At 44.6% G+C, this 17,449-nt stretch overlaps 6 protein-coding genes across 6 annotated transcripts; 3 read left to right on the top strand and 3 right to left on the bottom strand.

The window, feature by feature from the left end:
- Positions 1–92: 92 nt before the first annotated feature.
- Positions 93–424, bottom strand: SAMD00019534_117910 (hypothetical protein; the record flags this gene model as incomplete). The annotated part of the gene is made up of 2 exons (XM_012892939.1): positions 93–188; positions 287–424. 2 exons carry the CDS (start codon positions 422–424, stop codon positions 93–95), a joined length of 234 nt encoding a protein of 77 aa, XP_012748393.1.
- Positions 425–707: 283 nt separating this feature from the next.
- On the bottom strand, positions 708–4,768 carry SAMD00019534_117900 (hypothetical protein; the record flags this gene model as incomplete). The annotated part of the gene is made up of 6 exons (XM_012892938.1): positions 708–2,404; positions 2,490–2,565; positions 2,648–3,466; positions 3,532–3,799; positions 3,932–4,099; positions 4,170–4,768. The coding sequence occupies 6 exons, from the start codon at positions 4,766–4,768 to the stop codon at positions 708–710; spliced, it is 3,627 nt and encodes a 1,208-aa protein (XP_012748392.1).
- A 799-nt stretch (positions 4,769–5,567) lies between these two features.
- On the top strand, positions 5,568–8,437 carry SAMD00019534_117890 (hypothetical protein; the record flags this gene model as incomplete). The annotated part of the gene is made up of 4 exons (XM_012892937.1): positions 5,568–5,666; positions 5,772–7,178; positions 7,257–8,022; positions 8,112–8,437. 4 exons carry the CDS (start codon positions 5,568–5,570, stop codon positions 8,435–8,437), a joined length of 2,598 nt encoding a protein of 865 aa, XP_012748391.1.
- A 1,178-nt stretch (positions 8,438–9,615) lies between these two features.
- Positions 9,616–11,166, top strand: SAMD00019534_117880 (hypothetical protein; the record flags this gene model as incomplete). The annotated part of the gene is made up of 5 exons (XM_012892936.1): positions 9,616–9,772; positions 9,846–10,184; positions 10,242–10,468; positions 10,533–10,715; positions 10,780–11,166. Coding segments are annotated over 5 exons (1,293 nt in total), but the record flags the coding sequence as incomplete, so codon positions are not given.
- A 905-nt stretch (positions 11,167–12,071) lies between these two features.
- SAMD00019534_117870 (hypothetical protein) lies at positions 12,072–13,918 on the bottom strand (the record flags this gene model as incomplete). Its single annotated transcript, XM_012892935.1, has 3 exons — positions 12,072–12,167; positions 12,275–13,669; positions 13,748–13,918. The coding sequence occupies 3 exons, from the start codon at positions 13,916–13,918 to the stop codon at positions 12,072–12,074; spliced, it is 1,662 nt and encodes a 553-aa protein (XP_012748389.1).
- Positions 13,919–14,235: 317 nt separating this feature from the next.
- Positions 14,236–16,346, top strand: SAMD00019534_117860 (hypothetical protein; the record flags this gene model as incomplete). Its single annotated transcript, XM_012892934.1, has 3 exons — positions 14,236–15,737; positions 15,811–15,939; positions 16,028–16,346. The coding sequence occupies 3 exons, from the start codon at positions 14,236–14,238 to the stop codon at positions 16,344–16,346; spliced, it is 1,950 nt and encodes a 649-aa protein (XP_012748388.1).
- Between the last annotated feature and the right edge of the window lie 1,103 nt (positions 16,347–17,449).

Below are 17,449 nucleotides of genomic sequence, written 5' to 3'. Positions count from 1 at the left end.
TGGTACAAGGCTCGCAGGTCTAAGCTATAGCCTTGCCAACATCCCGATGATATATTATATACAATAAATAGGATCGCACCTCCTTTATTAACCTACACATCGACTCTCTTGGTTGCACTACCTAGAGCAGCCTTCAACTCCTCCAAGAATGCTACAGGGTCTAATCTCTCCTCTGCCTCCTCAACTATCTGTTGTAAATGTTATTATTGATTGATTGAATGATTGAATGATTGAATGAGTCAGTCAGACTGTTGCTCCTGCCCTGTTGCACAACTAACTAACTTACCAGATGTATCTCGACTTCTGAAGAGGGCGCGATGTTTAGAACTTGTAGTGTCTCGGCTTTGGTGAGCTTGTGACGCTTGCAAACATTCTTTGTGATTGCAGCAGTCTTGTCTGTCAGCTTCTCGGCTGGTGTCGTCATCAGATACTTTGTGACATCGCTAACAAACTCATTGATCAATGCCTGTCCTTTAATCTTTCTCTTGTGTTTCAACAAGTTGAGTACCTCATAGTTGGTTACCAACTCTTCATGTGGTGTCGGTATACTAGATATCGAAGTAGTAGTTGTTGCTGTTCGTTAGGATATCTGTGTCGCGTCTCTATGACTCGCATCGTCTATATGTACTTACATCTTCATGTCAACTAAATTGAGAAAATGAATGAATAATGGTTTGTCGATTCCCTTTATTTGATTGAATGAATGATCAACTTGGATTTGGTTTGATGAAGAGGAACTCATTGGAATTCTTGGTCTTGGGCAGCTCCTTGTTGAATCGCTTGCTTGATATCTTAAAGTGTGGAAGGGGATGCTTGCCTGCCACCAGGGGAACTAGTACATGCTTGATCTCATAGATGGACTCGGGATGGATGGCAAACGAGCTGACCTTGTCGCCAGAGAATAAAAAGGGCGAGTCGCAGCCGCCAAAGCTGGGCGCGTTGATCACCAACAAGTCAAACTCTTGCAAGAAGTTGGTGTTGTTCTGGATCGAGATGACGTGCGACATGGGCATACCCACGACACCGTACGCCGGAGCCTTGACCTGCGTGATGAACGCGTTGGTCGTGATCCTCATGTGCGGCAGGGGGATGGGCAGGTGCGACGTGACCTTGTCGGCACCCTTGCGTGACCATTCGATGGTGAGTGTGCCCAGACTGAGCGACTCGCCAGTGACCATTGGGATGAGGTTGAACCAGCAAGAGTAGTTGTTGTCCTTGGACAGCTCGCATGATGACATGTTCTGGTTGGACGATGCCAGCAGCTGGCCCACCGGCACAGACGACCCGTCGGCATCCTCGCCACTGAGTGGGTTGAGCGTAGCCTGGCTCACGCTGTTGATTTCCAACGTTGTCTTTTTGATGTTGACGTTGAATGGCAGATTGGTCCTGATATCGCACAGTAGCAGCAGGGGCTCCTTTGCCACAATGTTTCCGTCGTACATGTCGCTCAGCTGGAAGTTGCCGCTAAAGAACTGGAACTGCGTCAGGAAGCCGACCTGCACAGGGAAAGTGAAGATCTTGGAAGCATGAGAGATCTCATTGGCCTTGGTCTCGTAGCTCACATTGATCACCAGCTTGATCTCGTCAATCTGCGACGAGTGGATGTAGAAGCGCTTCTTGAATGACTTCTTCTCAGGGATGTGCGGCAGCTCGAGCTTGGCAAGTGGCGAGCTCTTGTTGGGCGCAGTGTAGATGCCCTTGTCGTGTGAGTTGCTGTTTTGGTGCTGCTGGAGGTCAAAGGACACGCTGCCCCTGCTGATCTCCTTGTCATTGTTGACGAGCTCCAGCTCGATCTCGTAGAACTCATTGACAATGGCAGGTGGCACGTGGTTGCACCTGATCTGGATCAGCGACTCATGGTCCAGGATCCTAATCGATGAACGCTCCAAGAACTTCTTGTAAGGGTCTGGCTTGACAATTTCCAGTGTGCTGGTCGACTTCTTGTTGGCGGCGTTTGCGATTGAATGCGAAGCCTGAGCGTGAGCGTGGGAGTGTGAGTGCGAGCTGTCCATTGTCTCCTTCTCAGACTCGTCCGACTTGATCGCCCATTCAGAGATGTTCCAGCAAAAGTTGATGCAGTTTGGTCCGTTGCCAAGCTCGAGCTCGACAGACAGACACTCAAGCTCGGTCTTCTCCTTGGTGTTTAGTGTGAAGGAGAAGATACGTGACTCGTCTGGCAGGAACACCAGGTCCATGCGCTCCTCGTTGATGCGCAGGTTAGGTGGCACTGGGTCCACTATCGAGCGCGACTCTGTAATGATCTTGTTATAGGCACTGTCTGAGAAGTTACACTTGAGCTTACTGAATCGCACTGGGTTGGGGAAGTGTGTCTCGATCACCACGAATATCTCTGTCTTGCTGTTTGTGAATGCAATGCTGTGAGGGAATTGAACACGGCAGCTGACTGTTATATGATTGATTGATTGATTGAGTGAGTGAGTGTTAGAGTCTCAGCATGGAGGGGAATGATCCCAACTGGATTGACATACTTAAGGGATGATTGTGATCCATTTTAACATCGAGTGATGAGTTCAAACTAATGCTTGGTGTAAGCTTGGTTGGATTCTAAAGGATGTGGCGCAACATGAGAGGCTTGTCAGTACGATTGCCACCCGACAAACATTGTTTCCGCTCGAACATGACTTACGGTGAGCACGTATAAGAGTGATTGCTGCATGACTGATCGCTCAAGCTTGATGCTGGTGAGGTCGGGCGAGAGAAGGTCCATCGCGTAGCCAATATAGTTGGTGACGAGGTTGAGATTGTGCACGCACTTGAGACACATGTTGAGCGTGTAGTTGAGCAATGTCCACCACTTCTCCTTGCGATAGGTCATGGCATTCTTGTTGTAGTGCTTCAGAGCCTGCTCGTAGCGCTGCGCCTGGAAGTGTTCGTTGGCAATCAACGACTCGACGTAGGACATGATGCGCAGGTTCTGGTGGTGGCTGGCCTGGTCCAGCGCCTTGTTCAGCAGGTCGATGATCATGCTCGAGTGATTGAGTTGGAACAACTCGATGGCCACCAGGCGATTGAAGTCGTCGTCGCCATCGTCGCTGCCAATTGGCGCACGCGCCACCTGTTCCAAGGGGTGTGCGACGTCGGGTGGCGGCTGTCCAACGTACTGCAGCAGAGCCATGTCGTGGCGCTGTCTCGTGTCCTTGTACTTGAGCACGTTCTTGGCATTCTTGTGCTGCTCGCCAACTGGCTTGAACAGCCTTCGGCGGTCCTCCACATACTTGGCCGCAGTCTGATAGTAGAATGCTGGGTTTGCGTTGAACAATGTCTTGTTGATGCTCGGGCACATCTCGAGCAACTCTGCAAACATCTGATACTCGCGTGAGAGGAATGCGCTGTGTGTCCACTCCTTCTCGCTTGGGCCCTGATAATGTTTAAACAAGCGAATGTGTTTCTCAAACTGTTGCACAGCCTCTGGCAAGTTGTTGGTCCATAAGTATAGTTTACATATCTGTACGAGTGTAAGGTGTCAGGTGTGAGCGACGCGCGACAGGATGGGATAGACACAACACATACTTTGAAGTTGAGGAAAGAGGCAATACTTCGCAACTCGGCAAAGCGTGTGCCACGAGGGTCATTGCCAGGTCGGCAGTCTTTGAGTGAGTGGTAGGCAAATGAGTAGTACTTGAGTGATGTGTTCATGTCGACACGGAACTCTGAGTAGTAAGCAATCTTGAAGTGATAGCGTATGAGCAGGAAGGGATGTGTCGACTTTGATATCTGAGACTTTGAAGAGCACTCCTTATAATGTTGATCAGACAGTTCCATCGCCAGTTTCTCCCATCTATTCAATGAATGTGCGTTAGATGACTGTGTTTGTGTTTCCGTGTTTCCATGTGTGTTTCCGTGTTTCCACGTGGAAACACTCACGGAAACACGCGGAAAATGACTGGCGCGCCAGACAGAGATGACTTACTTTTGGACGAAACCTTTGATTTCAACCTTGTTCAAGAACATGAAGTACTTGGGATCAATATCTGCACGACGACGAATGATTGTGAATCGCTCATCATTCATCTCAATGTTTGGTGTCGATGTCACAATGATCACCATCAACTTTACATTCCTTGCCTTGATATTGGCTCTGTTGTATGAATGATAATCATCAAGTTAGTATCGACATACACCGTGTTGATCATATCTAACTAACATACTTGACAATGTCTATTTGAGTGAGCAATGCCTCTTGGGCCTTGGGTGTCTTGTCTTCGGGCCATTGAAGGAAGAGTGATATGACGGCGGGCAGTGTGACAGTGTGCTTATGTATCCAGTTGGCCTTGAGTATACCATGTGGTACGAACGTCTCTGAATGATTGATTCGCTTCTCCTTCTTCAGTGGTAGTGTGCCAGCCTCCATCGTGACCACTCTAAGTTTAGGTAATGTGATTGGTTGGACTCTCCATCCTCCAAGCATTGATGTTGTTGTTGATGTTGTTACATTATTTGATGATGTTGATGATGGTGATGTTACTGATAATGATGGTGGACTTGGTTGTTGTTGTTGTTGATCCTTCTGTTGTGATGTGATCAATAGGTCACTATTAAGTTGTTGTTCAAGTGATAAAGGCTGTTGTTGTTGATGTTGCGAGGATGTTGTCGACACCAATGCAGGAGATACAGGATGTACTCTATAAAAGTCAGACAATGTCTTTGTCGATACATTCTTCTCAATGAACTGATGTACACTTGGCACTCCAACTAGACCAACCAATGGTATGGGCACCTGAACAAACTCATCGGGCAGTTCATTCATTCTTCTTCTTCTTCTTCACTCTCTATATCTTGTATCTTAAAGTGTCTTTCTGTATGTTTATACAATGTATGTATGTATATGTCTGTAATCAATGAGGTGAAATGGATGATGTTTATACAATTATTATGTGAATGATTGATTGCACATTGATTTTCAAATCAAACATCTTCACCGCAAAACTACTGATCCTCTCTTAGAGAGATACTTTTGGCCAACGCACACCCATCATTCATTTATTCAAAGAGATATAATGGTCTGTACATGTATATCCTATTTGTAATAATATCAATCTATTAATCAATCAATCAATCAATCAATCAATCTCTATCATACAATCACTCAAACAAATATAAATATTTGTTAGTTATAACTTATATATCTTTGATGATGATCTATGTTGATAGATATATAGATATATGATTGATGTATGATGTCATTAATTAATGAAAAATGGTGATTGATCATGGTGTACCAAGCAAATTATGGATATAATTGGTCTTTGTTTGGCTTTGAATGGGTTTGGGTGATTCTGCAACCAAACCCCCCAACTAAAATATCCAAACTCTGTGTGTGTGTATGAATGAATGAATGAAAGGTACACTTACCTCGATGAGTTAGTTAGTTAGTTATCGAGTGTCCTTGGATTAATATATATTATTACTACATATACGTATACATATACATATTATATATTATTTATTTATTTATTTATTTATTAAACCTGTTGTAGTAGTAATATATTGATTGATTGTTTGACAGGACACAGACAGAAAGACAGACAGATACTTTTGAAATAATAATGAGCGGAAGTGCCAACTCACCTTCACTCAATGCTCAACCACCCAAGCCTGCTTGGGTAAAGTCATCAAAGAATACAATCACTTCAAATATTGATTCGGTATGTCTCAATCATCAATCAATCAAACAGATATTCATGTTAAGTCCGACGTCATACTCACTCGTCCGACAAATGATTGAATCAATGAAATGAATGAATGAATAGTTGTCGGCATTCTTACAAAAGCAATCGGCATCAAAGAAGATTGAACCAAATAGACCAAAGACTTATAAGAAGAAATGGTGTTGGTTCCAACAGGACTCTGGTTGTTTGTATTATCATCATGCCGGTGCACTAAACTCGGCTGGCGAATCAGGCACACCATTGTCAATAGGCTATCAGATCAAGACTATACATATTGAACATTGTCAGATTGAACAGTCTACAACAACACGTCTAGAGTTCATTATAACATCGACTATACCACAGCCACTACAGCAACAGCAACAACAGCGTAGACAATGGGTGTGGCGAGCTGTGGACGAACAGACTGTGTTGCAATGGGTGAACGGGCTGACGTTGTGGAAACAGCGCAACTTGGCCTCGTCGGCCAATGCCTCACGACGATCGACAATGGCTGGGCTCAACCCTCTTTTGTCGCAGGCACCGCAGCCAGTGACGGGCGCTGCCAGCGGCTCACCCCTCGCCTCCTCGAATGGCAGCTCGGCGAGTGGCACCGACTCCCCGCCACTCTCTCCGGCCATGGAGCACGTCTCACCAGTGATCGACAGGAACAAGGCCATCGCCGAGCAATTCCTCAAGAGTCTATCGATCAATTGTGACGCGGGACTGGATCGTGCCAGCGGCAAGTTTGGCGCGGTCAAGATCCGCCAGCTTCTCGTGCGCCAGACACCCCCGCTCGACAGCGATCAAACCAACTACATCCTCTCGTTACTCCAATCCCAGATATCATTCCTTCAAGAGTGTCACGATGAGATACAACTCTTTGGAGACAACGGCAACAGTAATGGCAATAGGAGGAGTGGTCATGCCCCTGCCAACAAGCAACAGGCATCGGCTGCAACCGCTGCGGCAGCGACACCCGTCACGCCATCGGGCAAGACAGGAAAGACATCGCCAACGCCAGCCCCATTGTCACCATCCAACTCATACTCCAACCTGGAGCAGGCCGACGACGATGACGATGACAACCAAGTCAAGGAGGACAATGTGTTCTCATTGCTGCCGAACCACCTGTCACTCTACATCCTGTCCTACCTGGAGCCCAAGCAGCTGCTACTGTGCGGCCAGGTGTCCAGCCACTGGCGTCTACTGTCCGGCAGCAACGCGCTGTGGCAGCGATTCACGCAGCACCTGCAGACCCCCGCTTCCATCTTTGATACGACGCAGAATTGGAAGGCGACGTATCTCAATCATGTGAAGCAGTCCAGCACGACCAAAGAGAAGATCATGAGTCGTGCGCTCAGTATCTATGGTCTGCAGCCAGTCAACTCTGGCAAGTCCGTCAAAGAAGGATTCCTCTACAAGCGTGGCGAGGATATCCTGCGCATCTGGAAGAAGAGATACTTTGTGTTGAAGGAGAACTGTTTGTTCTACTTCCAACATCCAAGTGTATGTCATCAATCATGTTGTACACTATCAATCAATCAATCACTCACACTCACACTACACTCAATCAATCAAACATAGGACAACTTCCCATGTGGAATGATCCCATTACATGTTAGCTTTAGGGTGAAGCGTGTGTCTCCATCGACTAGGAAGCACTGCTTCAAGGTGATACATGATGGTCTGCAGAGTTGCAAACAGATATCGGATGGAGGCGGTGGCGGTAGGAAGGTCGAGCGCAAGGAGCCTTACTACTTATCGGCAGAGAGCGATGAGGAGTGCAACGTCTGGCTGGCAACCATCCAGAACGCCATTCAAAAGAGCGACAAGTGTTGGACGACCACAAAAGTATCGGTCACTGGCCAACACAGCAATCAGCACAGGTCATACAGCACCAAGCTGACGCACAGCTTCAACAAGGGCCACTTCAAGAAGGCGTCCAACTCCACGCCCATCACACCCTCATCGCTAGCGGGTGACCCACCCCTCTCACCAAAGAGCTCTTCGGTCGTGGAGACCAGACCGCTGTTTGGACTGCCGCTGTCGGTGCTGATGGCCGACCAGGTCAAGCACAACGTCGACCTACCCATGCCCTACCTACTCTTCAAGTGCTTCGAGCACATCCAACAGTATGGTCTGCAGGAGGAAGGACTGTTCCGTGTATCTGGCAGCGTGCTCGAGATCGAGGCACTCAAGATCACATTCGAACAAAACACCAACTTTGCGGATGTAGACCTTTCTCAAAGCGACATCCATGCTGTCACAGGCCTGGTCAAAAGTTTCTTCCGTAAGCTACCAGGCTCACTCATGCCACAAGACCTTGATGAATATGCTACAACAGTATCAAGTAAGGAACTAATTGAACTAATTATTGAATGATTGATTGAATGATCACTTGATTGAATGATTGACTAACGATTCGTTTGGATGTTATAGTGGCACAAAGTCAGACACAGGAACAAAAGATCAATGAGTACAAGTTCATATTTGATAGTTTGGATCCAGTTGTATACTCTATATTCAGGTCACTGCTATTCCTTCTGAAGCAGACAGTGGACAATAAGTCCTGCACAAAGATGACCGAGGAGAACATCCTAATCGTCATCATGCCAACACTCAAATGCAAACCAGTACTCATCAACAATGGTATTAGATATTATAATATGATATTTGGAAACAGCAACAGCAACAACAACAACAACAGTAGTAGTGGAAGTGGAAGTGGTAACAACAATGGTAGCGAAGCAATGGATGACTCTTAATCGAGTGGACATATATAACCATATCATTCATTAAAATTTATTATTATTATTATTATTAATAGGTAATAAGCCAACAAATTATCTTTTTCTTTGGACTGGTCCCTTTAAGGATATGACCTCATATCCATTTTTGTCTATCGCATAATATTATTATTAGATTTAAATCTGACGTCCGTTGGTTTCCATTTGAATCCAATACTCGTTAACCAAACCACTATGATTTATAAAGCACTCTTGGTAATGAATGATGGAGAGAGTTAGAGATTTATTAAAAATTTATATATATATTAAACTGAGAATATCAAGAGTTGTTACCAGTTTTGCTAACAGGAAGAGATGAGATTCTTAGACTTCCAGACCTTTTACTATTAAATCTAGGTCTACAAAAATCAATATTAAATATATATATACCAACTTCCAAATTGGACTCCTACATATGTGGCAATTCAAATAACTCCAACCAACTCATTACAAATGGTCCAACAGCTACCTCAATCTTAATACCATATTCTAAAAGAAAACAAGATGATTGACCATAAAGATGAGAACTCTATTTGAGGAAAAGAACAAATGACATAAGCTTTCTTAAAAATAAGTAAAATCCTTTAAATTATTCTTTAACCTACTATTTTTATAGACATATTAGAAAGTCTGGGTCAACTTTGCTGATTATGTAAATCCCAAGTTGGTTCAGGGATTTCCACATCAACAAAGTTGACCCAGCGAACCTGAACTTTCAAAGGAATCGTAAGATACCTATCTATCTCTTCAATTAAAACAGAGGTCAGAAATAAGGAGAAGATTAACCGTGTCAAATCGAATCCCGGGTACCCTGAACAAGGCTCCAAACCATTGGAACCATTCTTAGGTTTGAGGACTCACCCAAACCATCGATCAGAATGACCACCCCAGTGATTGATTTAAACAAATATCCCAAAGATATTTAGATATTTTATAAAAATTAGTTCATTACGGGTCAAATTAAGATGGTAGTGGGTGATCAGAAATGATCATTGGTGGCCGAATGTGTGTGGGTACCTTTAACAAAATATCTTAGGTCCTTCGAAGAGGACTTTAAACTCTTGATCTCTAAGAGAAGTGGAACACTTACACTTGAAGAGTGAGTCATATATGTTTGATCATCTAAATAGATTTAACTTAAAACAAATAATATATATATAAAAGATAAGATGGTGTCATCAGAAGTTATAAAAAAGTATATCTTGAACCTTAGATATCAATTGGCCTTTTTGACATTGATTGGATGGGCAGTAGCACTGGCAATAAACTTCACAGTAGTAGAGAGATATAGAGAGAAGGCCGATGTATTCTACAGCAAGGTACCATTCCTTAGACCAATGGTCAGGACTCAAACAACAAAGAATGCATCGTAAGTATCTTTCATCAGTCCATCACTTCAATAATTCAATCATTCAATCTAATATTAATTCAATAATTAGTATATTCTTGGCAATTATTGAAACATTTATATTTGGAGTTGGAGTAGCATTCTTTTTGGGAGTTGGTCCTAGGGTATTCTGGATAAAGAACAAGTTGTTGAAGAAGAGGATGATTGGATGTTGGGTCGCAATATTCTTCTTTTGCATCTCTTGGTGGCCACACTCAACAGCACATAGTCTAATCAAAACAAGTTCATTGGATACCAGAAACAGTGAGATCATCATGGAGGTTTGTTTCCATTGGCCTCTCATGGTCTGCTCGATCATCCTAGGATACTTCCAATTTGGTAAATATCATGATTAATGATTGATTAGTACATTTATACTAACGTTGGTTATTTTAGATCTAATTATGTTGATGTATGAAGTTGCAATAATGAGAAAGAAGATGTCTAATGGAACTGAAGATCCATTGAGAACAGAGAATTGGTATTCCCCAAAGAATTATAAGTTACATTCGGCAATATTAGGATTGGCAACATTCATAGTATGCATGACATGTCTATTCTACTACATGCCAATCACATCTGACATGGCAGGATATGTCAAGTTCTTCAATATCACGTTCCATGTAAGTTTGAAAAATTGATCAATCCAAGACTACAAACATACTAACATTCAATAACATAACTTAGACTGTTGACAGCTTCATCACTGCTGTTGGTATGGCATGGGGATACCTGATGGTGAGAGTGATATATTACTTGCCAAACAACAAGGGTCGAAATGTAGCCATTGTATCCTCAATCTGTATCTGCTTTAACTTCCTGATTCAGACCCCACATCCCGTAATCCATTATTTAAAGAGAGGAACAATGGTAAGTTATACAACCTCTCGGAACTATCCCCTAAAAACTCATACTAATATTCAATCAAACTTAGACCAATCTAATGATCATTGATTTCACAGTTCATGTACCTATTATTATTACAACATGTATAATGGCCATGTACCAGTATAGGATGTTGGAGTTGGCAACTGATGGAAAGTCATCATTGTCAATTGCAACAAAGATGAGGAATGGTAATAAGAGTAAGACATCTTACGATACTGGTTCAACAAACTTTTCAGCAACTGGTGCTTCAACATCATCAGACAACAAGGTATCCATGACAGCATCGTCCGAGGGAGTCTCATCCAACCAAGCCAACATGGAAGACTGTGCCACCAACATTGAGATGAACGACTTGTCTCCATCAAAAGTGGATTCAGAGAAGAGTGGTGAGGCCATTACTCCAGACCCATCACTTTCTGAGATTGATATAAGAGGGTAAATGTGTCATAGTATATTAAATATTAAACAATCAAAGTAATGTATTTACAGTCTACTTGGTCTACTTGGATAATGGAAATTCGGACACAGTTCTACTAGCTCGATCTATTCTTAAGATGGCCTGTCGATTGTCAAGTAAATATGAGTATAATGATTGGAATGGTTCCTCTGGGCAGCATTGGAGGGTAGATGTTTGAACTGTACCATATGTTCCAAGATAGATCAAAAGAGTGTCTGAACTTCGGACATACTCAATGATCACTTCACTATCCTGTTGAAAGGTTGTAAAAGCTAATGCTGCACCTAGTTCAAATTCGACAATCCTATTGTTGGAGTCCACGTCGATGACCATACCACTCTTTAGGTTAACACAGGTAACCTCATCCTCACTCATCATTTTGATATCACATAGTGATATACCTAGAATATCAAACTGTGAGTCATAGGTATATCTTGGCCACCTGGATGAGGATATTACAGTTAGATCATTGATACAATGAAGGCGTTTAAAGTCTAGACTTTACCATGGGAGTATGAAACGAGTCCATTCCAATTTGTATGATGTCATGTCTCTTCCTACATAGTAATAAAGAGGTTAGTTAGATACCATGATGACTAGTTACTTCATTTATTAACATCTTACATGTGTTGGACAAATACAACTACACCTTCAACTTATCTCTTGTATACAGATTCACAATCATTCAGACGATAACATTAATGAAGGTGTGAACTTAGAAGTGAATGACCAAAAAGGAATTTAAATAAATATATAAATAAATATTATAATAAATCCAACAAATAATAATGACGACATCAATCATACATGAGTCCAGTGAGCGCCACCAATGTTATATAATAAAGATAGAACGTTGATTGAATGAAACTTTGGTGTATTGATTAGAGCTTCATGTGTACCCAATCAAAGTTGTACTCATCTGGCAGACCAACATGAGGGATGTCAGGCCAATCAGACCACTTGAATGGTGGACAGTCCTAAGTGTTTGTGAATGATGATGATTGAGTGAGTGTGTCAGTGATCGATAATGTTATTTGGAATGATTCCACAACCTCCCAATCAATCAATCAAATTTTATACATACTGGAGTGACAGTTGGACCAGAGATAGCGTAGGCTTCAAAGTTGGCAACGAGTTGACTGCTGGTCAACTTGGAGTCGATACCACCATGGGTGCCGTGGAAGAACCAGCCGGCTGGACCGGCGGGACCACCCTTGATGTCGAAACGCGAGGCAATGGCATTGCCTGGATATCCCTCGCTGAAAGGATCGCTCCTCCAGTCGTTGTAGGTCATGATCGACATCATGTCGGTGAGCGACTGTACGTTGTTTTGGTCGCGACGGAAGATCAGTGCGCGTGGGTTCAGCTGGTAGGACATTGAGTTGCCGTACAGCTGCACGTAGTAATCGTAGCCCATGGCCTCGTAGATCGAGGGGAAGAATGGACGGTTGAACGACGACCAGTAGCCGTTCTGCAGGATGATGGTGACGTCGGCCATCTCGAAGCGGCCGGGCATCTGCTCGACAATCCACAGTGTGTTGGGAAGCAGTGGCTGGAATGGCGTGAACAGCTTGTAGTCCACCACCATCCATTGGTTGTTGTAGGTGCCAGAGTTGTAGCGCATCATCGTGTTGACCCATGTGCTGCCATTGTCCGACAGACGGTTGGACACGAGGTTCCTGATCCAGTAGAGAACCGTGTCGGTCTTGATCAGCGAGTACAATGTCTGGTTGACGATTGAGTTGGTCGTCTCGATCACAACCAGCTTGGATGGGTGCACCATGTAGAAGTCGTCGTCCGAGACGAGCACACCAGGGTAGCTCGAGAACAACATCTCGTTGCCGTACTGGACTGAGGCCACGTCGATCTTGATGCGCTTGTAGATTCTGAGCATGGAGGAGTATGAGCCCCAGGTCGTGTGCGACACGAACAGGTCAGAGTAGTCTGGTGTGAGCTTGATCAGGCCAGAGCAGCGTCCCTGCTCGGCAAGGAACTTCTCGAGCTCAGCGCGTGACTGAGGCTGGAAGCTGAGGTCGGTGCTGGTGGTTGCGGTGATGATGTCGTTGATGTCGCCAATCAAGTTGACCAACAGCATTTCGTAGGCGGTCATGGGTGGGTGTGAGTTGGCGGCGCAAGCGGCGTTGTAGCCGGCGAGCAGACCGTCCAACTGCTCGATGATCATGTTGACCTGGTGCCAGTAGGGGTCGCTCGACGCTGATGCGTTGGCCGTGGCCACAGTCCATTGGTAGTTCTGATTGACAAACTCTGTGACCTCTGGTGGGAACTGAGTTGGATCGGTCGTGTTGAACATCAAGTTGAAGTAGTTGGCCGAGAAGTTTGCCATGTAGTGCCATGACAAGTAGCCCTCCATGTATCCTGCGGCCCAATAAGACATACCCTCTGGTATCGATGAATTCTTTGTCGTCTCTACATTTAACTTTCCCCATCCATCCTGATGTGCTTCATCTTTGAAGTATCCCTGTGATTGATTGATTGATGATGAGTCAGCGAGTGAATGATTGATTGATTTAGTGAATGAGTGATCAATCAGACTTACAGAGGCAAGTGATCCTGGCAACTTCTTGCCTGGAACTACTTGGAAGTTGTTTAGAAGTGAGTACCAATCGGCACTGTCATCATCACCATTGATTGATGAAGATGCACCTTTGGCGAATGATTGATGGTCTACTCTGATCGCAGAGCATGCGGCCAGCATGCCAATCGACATGACGATCAACACCAAATATAACTTAGTTATCTGTATCATTATTATATATATAGATAATGGATAATAATAAGATTAATTACAACATTGAGAGAGCAAGATATTTATCTTTTGGATGGATGAATGGTTCCCAAACCATCAGATTTTTTCGATTCTTTGGAAAGAATGATCATTTGGTCCCATAAATTAACAAGTTTGATAAAGATGGGGTACGAAGTCAAGTTCTCATTCATCGCATTTACTTGATCATTATTACATTATGAATGAAGAGGGTGTATCCCTTTGATACTTACTTATAACTATATGTATATATTATGATGATGTCTTCGAATAATAGAGTAACAACAACGTCATCACCTCCACCACCTTCACCTACACCATCTGCAAAGAAGACTTATAGACAACCTGTTGTACCTCCAACATCACCAACTACATTAGCATCAGCAGCAGCAGCAGCAGCAGCATCGACTTTGTCATCAATATCATATGCACCAACACCTACATTCACTACAACTCTATCACCAACATCAATACCAACACCAACTCAAACTCCAACAACACCTACACCATCCACTCCTACTATACCAGCAGCAAGAAAGGACTACTCAAAGATATCAAACTATGGCGTACACTCTGCACTTGTGCCGCCACAGTTGATCGTCAAGTCACACGCAGACACTGAATGGAACAAGTTGGTGGCGAGCAAGCAACAACAACAACATCCGCAGCAACAGCCGCAGCAACAGAAGCAACAACAACAGAAACAGAGTACTACAACAATGCCAAAGTTTGTAAACAAAGAGTTGGTGCTGCGGAACTTTCATCAGCAACTAGATGCTCTGCACTTCAAGTCACTGCCATCGCCAAACATTGATGTCGGGATGCTGCCTGCACTGCTGCAGCCACACAAGCCAAAGTTGTTAAAGAGTGATCAGCCAATGGATATCAAGATGCCCAAGCCAGCAAAGGTTCCCAAGAAGATTGAGAAGATGAACAATCGCGTGATCAAGTATCATCAGGCTGACATGGAGTTGCGCGGTGAGTGGACTGTTGCCGACGACAGACTGCTCATCGACATGGTGCAGCGATTCCCCACACTGGCCCTGCTGCACGAGGAGGCGGGCCGCATGCGCCAACTGCCCAGCGGACACGCCCGCTTCTCCTGCGACTTCACACTCAAGCAGATCTCGGACCGATGGCGACAGATACTGTACAATGAGCAGGCGGCGGACGAGGCGGCCAGCATGATGGCTATACATGGCATTGGCGACAAAGACAGAAAGGTTTACTCGCGTGTGCCTCCCATCTCAGACGTGGAGCTCAAGGCATTGGCGAGTCTGCCAGCCATCGACCTGAATCGCGCGTCATTCGAACAGTTGTTGCATGGGGAGAACCGACCCTACTTCCACAGCAGTCGCACCACTGATCAAGTTGAGAGTGCCTATCGACGCAAGATCCTCACAAACAGTCTCAATCAGTTCCATCCATACATCAAGTATCTCAACATCCAGAAGGAGCGAATTGGTTCGATCATTGGCGAGAGGAAGAGGAAGAGTGATGGGGAGCAGACAAGGACATCATCAGATGGCATGGACAATGACAAGGGCATTGACATGGACAAGGCTGGCGAGCAACATATGAACCTGGATGATGAAGATGGATCGTCGTCATATGACAGGATGTTCTCATTCCTTTACAAGAAGGATGTTGAACGACAGGACTCGGATGTCCATGCATCAAACTGTTGGGAACAACTATTGGCCATACCTCCAATGTCCGTGGATGAGTTGGAGAATGATCTTATATTGAATCCATACATGGAGTGAGTACACTGCGATCCTTCCTGGGATGGGCTGGCCTGGACTCGACTAACAATGATCATCTGCTTGACACAGGATACCAAAGTTCATGTTGCGTAGTGACAATCAGGAGGAGGAGAAGGAAGACCTAAAGTCAATTGTAAAGGTTGAGAAAGAGTACAACACAGACAAGGAGAGGGACTTCAAATCATTGGCATTGATACGGTATGTGATTGATTGATTGATCGATTGAGCGAGTGAGTGATTGATTGATTGAATGAGACTGACATCTGTTTATGACACACACATATAGTGGCGAGAATATTAGATACTACATGAAGTCCAAGGATATCATAATAGGTAGAGGTCTATCACCAAACAACCTTATTGATCTTGACCTACAGGAGGAGAATGATCGTAACTGCAACAAGGTATCAAAGAAACAGGTATGTGTCACACAACATACACTCGCTCGCATTGGACTCATGTTGTCGTCAACTATACCAACGTTGAACAACAAGGTGACCCTTCCTTTGGGATGGGATTGGACACACATCAACTCATGTTGGACATTGGGTTGGACGATCAGGGCACTTGGGAACACACCACGATGGAAATTTCGCCTTATGTGAAATTGAACGGGTCCCTTCCTGTGCCTGACTTGGTCGTCCAACCCTTGAACAGAGTCCTGGTTGATGGAGGTGGTGATTGATGTCTATGCCAACATGTTGTTGGTATGGGATGTTATGGGATGGATGGATGCTTGACTCCCCACTCCGAAGCCGAAACACCTCCTACAGCTAGCGAGCGAGTTGGGAAACTGACTTACTAACCTAACCCAACACCAACCCAACCCAATCAATCAAACAATCAATCAATCAATCACAACACAAACCTAACTTAACTTAACTTCATTATTAACCAACCAAACATCTCAAGTTTGTGATCAGGCTCAAGTCCAATACCAACTTTAAGATTAGAAACATTGGGAAAAACACTCTGTTTGTCAATGGGCAGGCATTGACAACCTCGCAGGCCGCCATTCTACAAGATCTTTCGCTGATCGAGGTAGGTTAACTATGCCCACCGCCACCCTGCCCACATGCGCTCACCGGATTGATTAGCGGACGCTATCCGCCCGAGTTGAGCAGCAGGGCCACGGCCACAACACACCACACACATGCCTTGCCGACAAGCAATCTCACCAACACCTCCCAATCCCGTACGACCCCACAGGTGGCAGGCGTCCGGCTGATCTTTGAAATGAACAAGTACTTCTTTCAGAAGATTCGCAAGCAACTGTCGAGTTGACCGGAAATCAAGGTGCCGCCTCCGCCACTGTCTAGGCAGGCAGGCAGGGCCTGCATGCTCCCAATACTTGCGGCAACAAGGCAAGCAACGACGACTATAGTAACCGGATCGTTTGTGATCGACTTTATCAAACCTGTCTTCAATCTCGTCGGTGTCTGCCCGCCAACCAACCATCACACATACATTCATTCAATCAATCAATCATGCATGAGACTTGACCAACTTACCTCTGCCCTCCTTACATCGCTCAAGTTGGGATGTACGGATGGTTGTGTTGGATGGAATGGATGGAGGAATGGTTGCATGGATGACGAAGAAGAAGAAACACAACCAACGACTGCTTGGTGTGTCCAAGGAACAACACACAATCAAGTTTGGTTCAGTGTGTGTGCAGAGTCACATGATTTGATTGATTAGCAAGCAG

Source organism: Acytostelium subglobosum (genome assembly GCF_000787575.1).
Source record: "Acytostelium subglobosum LB1 DNA, scaffold: scaffold35, whole genome shotgun sequence".
In the NCBI taxonomy this organism is placed as follows: domain Eukaryota; phylum Evosea; class Eumycetozoa; order Acytosteliales; family Acytosteliaceae; genus Acytostelium; species Acytostelium subglobosum.
The sequence above is the reverse complement of the archived record's forward strand: the minus strand, read 5'-3'. Positions and strand labels throughout refer to the sequence as shown.